General features: G+C 51.2%; 1 protein-coding gene across 1 annotated transcript in view; it reads left to right on the forward strand.

Annotated features, from left to right (window-relative positions):
• Positions 1-5724, forward strand: part of SGSM1 (small G protein signaling modulator 1) — a 28360-nt gene that overhangs the window by 3541 nt on the left and 19095 nt on the right. The window contains exon 2 of the mRNA XM_009996854.1: positions 4624-4699. Coding sequence (XP_009995156.1) covers positions 4624-4699 — 76 coding nt within the window. The remainder of the gene's footprint in view (positions 1-4623; positions 4700-5724) is intronic.

Consider the following 5724-nt stretch of genomic DNA (forward strand, 5'->3'; position numbering starts at 1 on the left):
TAGGCAGCTGCCAAGCAGCTTTAAGGGCAAGTGCATGTAAAGGTTCTGGTGCCATTGGAGCTGTCCCTGTGCTGTCCTCCCATGGGACAAGGGCTCTGTGCTCTCTGGTGGGCCATCAAAATGTCTGGCCAGAGTCCTTGAAGCCTCTGGCTGGAAACAGTGCATGTGGCCTGAAGCTGGCAGTATTTTAACTGACTGAAGCACAATTAATTGGAATTATTTAAGGGTCAGCTAATAAACTCCTAGGTAGGTGACAGAGCTTGGCTGTGACTTGTGGTGGTGCTGGAAAAGTCTGGCACCTGCTTTTGGAATAACCAAGGTTTTGTTGCTGTAAAGATAGGAAGCTGTATCTTGCAACACTGAGTTTGATAATGTGAATTTTATCAACAATAATTAAGTGATCCTTTAGCATTTTATAATACCTGAGAGGTGATGACACCACAGGGCTGCATGGGCTGGTCCTGCTCAGCAAATGGGGAACGGCCTCTTGAGGAGCTGCACCAGAGCTTGTTCCTGGAGAGAGACCTGCCCTTGGAAAAACAATTAAAGAAATGCTGGGGTATATCAAGGAATGCCCACGTGGACTTGTAGCACCAAAACTGACAAGTAAAATGGGATAAGTGCTAGTATTAACTTCCAAAGACATAATCAAAGCAGCACTTAAAGGCTGCAATGAGGGTGAGAAAACACCAGCTCATAAAAGAGCTTGGAAAGTGAACATATGAAAGTAAACAGAGTTTAAAGCCTGTGTTATAAATTCTGGGGGTTTTCTCTTTTTTTTTTTATTGCCTTTGTTTGTTTGTTTTGTGGTTTTTTTTCTGGGTTTTTCACTGTTAAGTTTTTTAGGTGTTGTTTGGGGTTTTTTTAAGCACACAGAAGAGCAGATTAAACAAGTTCATGGAGAAGAAACACATTGAGATTTAGTGAAGGGGCTGGAAGGACAAACAGCAGCTGCAGATCCTGAGCCCTATTGTGCTGGGTGCTCCTTGGGGTGCTCTTTGCTTCCCTGCACCTTTCCTCGAGTCCTGCTGCTCAGTTGTCCATGTGGCTCCACACCAGAGGCCACCAGGATCCTGTCCCCAGGACCTGTCAGTTGGGTCCAGCAGACAGGGAACGTGGCCACAGCCTTGCCCAGAGCTCAGTGCCCTGCAGCCCTGCTGGCCAGGTGATCCAGGTCACCTGGGAACAGGAAAAGGACCAAAGCAGGGACTCTCCTTGCATCTGGCTTGCTCTTGTGAGAAACGTTTGTCACGCCAACGAACAGGCCCACACAGACCCTTCAACCAAGCACAGTTTATTTACATTCTTGCAAGAATGGGTGACCTAAACAAGCAGGCACACCCATAGCAAGGTGAATAACAGTTTATATTCCCTATTCCCCACGCAAATTTCCCTCCCCTGTTTCCCCACTGGCTGGGCACTCCAGGGTTCACAGCACATCCGACGCTTCAAATTATCCTATAAGTTTCCCACCCCAGTTTCCACCTTCCATTCTAGCAGTTTACTTTTTACCTTTTAAGGTAAAATTTTGACCTTTCTTGCCCCCTGGGCTGTCTTCCCAATTAACAAACCTCCTGGTGTCATCATGCCCTGAAAGCGAGATAGAAGTGGCTTTGTTGGGTCTGATCTTGGGCCATAAATCCTGCTCCATGTTGGGATCCCCAGGTGGAGCCCAATTCACTCCCTCAGTTTCTTGGCCATAAACCCCTCCTGCTGTCCTTAGAATGTGCAGATATCTCACTTATCTCAACCAAACTATATATTTCTAACACTAGGATATAAACCAAACCTGACACTATGTTTCTAACACTAGAATGCAAAAACAACACTACATTTCATTTCTAACACTCTGAGCAGCTCCACAGAGTTCTGAGCAGGGCCAAAGGTGTGGGAGGTGCTCTGCTTCAGCACACATGCCTTGATGACCAGCAGAAAGCTCTGCAAGGAGCTTGGCAGGGAAAGGTGTGACTGTAAACACAGGGAATAATCCAGAGTGCAGATTGTACAGTGACCTGCCTGGAGAAATCCAGCTGGTTAAAACGAGTTTTGAGTCAATATTGCCTCAAACTAATGAAACCCAGAGTGATTGGTTTGCTCCTGGTCTTGGTGGTTATTTGGTTTGTAATATTTGGCTTGCTCCACCAGTGTAAATGGCAGCTGGGACTGGGAATGGTTTCTGAAGCTCTGTGATGGGAAAGCTGGGCTTTGGGACGAAGCATAACCCTGGGAGTTTTGTAACAGAGAGAACTAAGCCTGCATCCCTCACTGGGGCCTGGGAGCTGCTGGGAAGGGAAGGGTTTGTCTCCATTTCAGCAGCAATGTATTCCAGCTGTGGTGGAGCTGGACAGGCCCAGGGAAGCAGAGGAGGGGCTGAGACCTCTGGGACCAGGAGCCTCCCTGGAGGTCTGGGGGTGCAAGCTCACACCCCTGCCCTGAGGTGGCTCTGCTGGGATTCCTGCTGCCCCTTCTGAATTCCCTAGTCCAGTACTCCTCAGTGCCTGTGGCTCTTGGATCTGGCTTTGGAGAGGGAGCAAGGAGGGAAAAATAGTGTTTTCCTTGTAATTCAGACAGACACAGAAGGACCAGCTCACCAGTTCATGAGTCAGAGATTCAGATGGTAATGCTGAGAGTAGCCTTAGTTGTATCATTGGAACTGCAATGGATGCTGTTGAGTTGGCATGGACACCTTCTTGTGGGGTGTCCCCATGACCCCCCTGTCCCCTGAGCAGGGGGTGACTTGTCCTGTTCCCCCAGCTGGAGCCAGGAGGAATTGCTGTGGAATGCTTCATATCACTCTCAAGTTTACCTACAGCTAAATTACTAGTTGCTGTTTTAATTTCCTTGCTAAGAAAAGAAGAGCAAACATCTCATTTTCCACAGACTGCCTTTCCAGAAAGAGTGGGCAGCTTCGTTTGCTGCGATTGTTCTGGCTACAATGTGGGAATTAGCATGAAAATGCTGGAATGCAGCAGAGTTAGAGGCAGCCAAGAAGGGGCTTCACTGCCGTTCTCTGTCCCCAGTGTCACAGGAGGGGACCCAGGGGCTGCTGTGCCCTGGGTGATCCCAGCTGGCTGGGGAGGGGCTGGGGTCTGGGGGGGAGGGTCCTTTGGGATCTGCAGGCAGCAGCACAGGAGGCCTGCCAAGAGTTTTGGGGATCTCTGGAGCTGTCCTGCAGATGCCAGCTGGGTCCTTTCATGGGCGAATGGAGGATTGTTCTGGTTGGAAGCTCTGGGTCTGTCACTTGTTTCCTGCTGCGGGACCACGGGGGCTCTGGGGGCTCTGGGCTTGTTGTGCAGCTGCTCCTTCTGCTCCAGCCCCGCTCAGGTGAGTGTCCTTCCTGCAGTGCCCTTCTCTTGCCTTAGATAGCCTTGATTTATTTTGTTTACTGTGATAACCTCGGTCAACACAGGGCATTTTTAATTTTTTATTTATTTATTTATTTTAAATGAGGAATTTTCCACTAAACTGCGTCTCCTGGGAGGTTTTTTTTCTATGCCTGGAGAGCACAGGTTTTTGTGTGGTGCTGGCACCACAAGGACCAGCCAGAGCCGTGGTCCCACTGTGCTGGTGGCTTCACAGGATGACCAGATGGTCCCTGCCCCACCAAGGGCTGTCCTGGGGCAGGTGTGTGTGTGGGGCTGGCATCAGAGCTGCCAGAAAGGTGGCTGAGAAATACTGGGCTGTGCTGCTTTAATTTGAATATGCTCCTAACTGAATCAGAAAACAAACCCCTAAGTGGGGTGTAAGGGAATGAAGGGCTCACTGACCCCCCCGGCCTCACCAGAGAGTGTCCCAGCAAGGGACAGCAGTAGGTTTTGGCCACTTGCCACAACAAAGCACTGAGGTAGCAGAGGGAGCTCTTCTGGAGGTCTCTGCAGGTGGAGCCCCCCTGAGCTGGGGCTGTTCCTGCCCCTGTGAGCACAGCTGGGATGCAGGAGCTGCAGGAGCAGAGCTGGCCTGGCAGCCCGGACCTCCCGTCTTCTGGCTGCTGAAATGATGCTCCTCAGTTGTGTGAGTTGCTGTTTATTTTCTTCCCTTAGTCCCCCCCCTGCCGTGCAACCCACAGGGCAGCTTCCCTGGATTAACTGCCCCCAAGTGAGTGTCAGGTGGTGTCAGGGCAGCACTGGGGGCACTGCTGGGCAGGCAGCACTGCTGGCCACCCCTGGGGACAGCTGCTCACCCAGTGCAGCACTGAGGGATAGTTGCAGTCATTTGGGGCAGGCACAGCACACAACATTTGTCAAATCCCCACAAAAGGAAGGAGCACAACAGCACTGCAAAAGCTCCAAGTGAGAGGTTTGGTTTGTCCTTGCTGAGGTGGCTTCTATCGAAACGGTGCTCGACTCCTCTGCCCATGGTTTTCCTACTTTGAAGTTCCTCAAAACAGAAACAGCCCTTGTTTTTATACCTGACTTTTTGGAATAGCTGGTGCTGCCCAGCAGGCAAAGATGCCTTCCTTCTCCCTGAGACCTCCTGTGCTGTCAGAGGAGATTAGAAAAGTCAGAGAGCAGAGGTTTCCTCACAGACACGAAGCAAGCAGAGCATCTCCCTCCACACAGGTCTCCTCCCCCTGGTCTGTGGCTGAAATCCACTGTTTTCTCTACCTGTTCCTCTGTTCAACAGGTGAAGCAGATCATGGAGGAGGCGGTGACGAGGAAGTTTGTGCATGAGGACAGCAGCCACATCATCTCCTTCTGTGGTGAGTCTCTGCTCACGGGCTGGAGTTCATGCCCTGATCCTCCGTGGGGTTTGGGTTTCCTTTCTGGCAGCTGTGCTTTTCATTTAACCTGCTCTCTTCTTCTACTGCTTTTTTCTACTGATGTGACAACCTGGTAGGTGTGGACGTGTTTCAGTGTGTACCCATCAAAATGTTGGCAAAGCATTTTCTAAAATCCTCCCTGAAGAGCTGTTGGCTTTTGGCTGCAACACGTGCTAGGGGGCTGAGGGCAAGGCCTGTGGGGCCCAGGTCCCAAGGAGAGGAGGAGGGTTGTGTATCTCAGAGGTAGTGCTGGAGCAGGAGACACATCCTGGTGGTATGTGTCAGGAGTTTGGGGCCAGGTCTCAGCAGTCAGCTCCCAGGTAAGGGGGGCAGGCAGTGCCCCCCATGCTGGTGGCTGTGGCACCTCCAGGGCTGCAGGCAGCGGGTCTGGGGCAGCAGCTCCTCCGGGTACAAGGAGCTGAAGGTCAGCTTGCTAATTTGGAAGCTGGGGGGGAAATGAGAGAGTTGATGACAACCAGCTTTTGAAGGGATTGCTCTGAGAAGGCTCGTGCAGCGCAGTCACCATGGAATGAGCCTGTGGCATCCGCAGACATGGGCACAAAAATGGAAAGAGGAGGGAGCTGCGAGGTCTCCTTTTCTGCTTTGCCTTCTTCCTTTCCTCCTGGGCCCCCACACAAAAGACCTGGCAGATGCTGGTTTCAGGCCCATGTGCCTTTATCTGCTCTGGAGCGAATGGCATCGAAAGAGCAGAACAGACTTCAAGGTGTGACTCATTCTCTGCTTTTCTGTGCAGCACGAGGCAGCCTGGAATTATTTATAGCCTCCTGCAACACGGAGTGAGGCACGAAGGGCTTCTTGGTTCCTTCTGGCTTCTTAATGATGCTGCTGCACTTTCAGTGGCTTCTGTTGTCTACACCTTCTGCTCTGTCTGCTGCTGCTCTCTCATTTGAATGGTCTGTGCACCTTCCTCAGTGTCGAGGCTCCCCTTGAGCTGGGTGAGCTTT

This window comes from Chaetura pelagica, unplaced genomic scaffold, assembly GCF_000747805.2.
Source record: "Chaetura pelagica isolate M959 unplaced genomic scaffold, ChaPel_1.0 scaffold294, whole genome shotgun sequence".
Lineage (NCBI taxonomy): Eukaryota > Metazoa > Chordata > Aves > Apodiformes > Apodidae > Chaetura > Chaetura pelagica.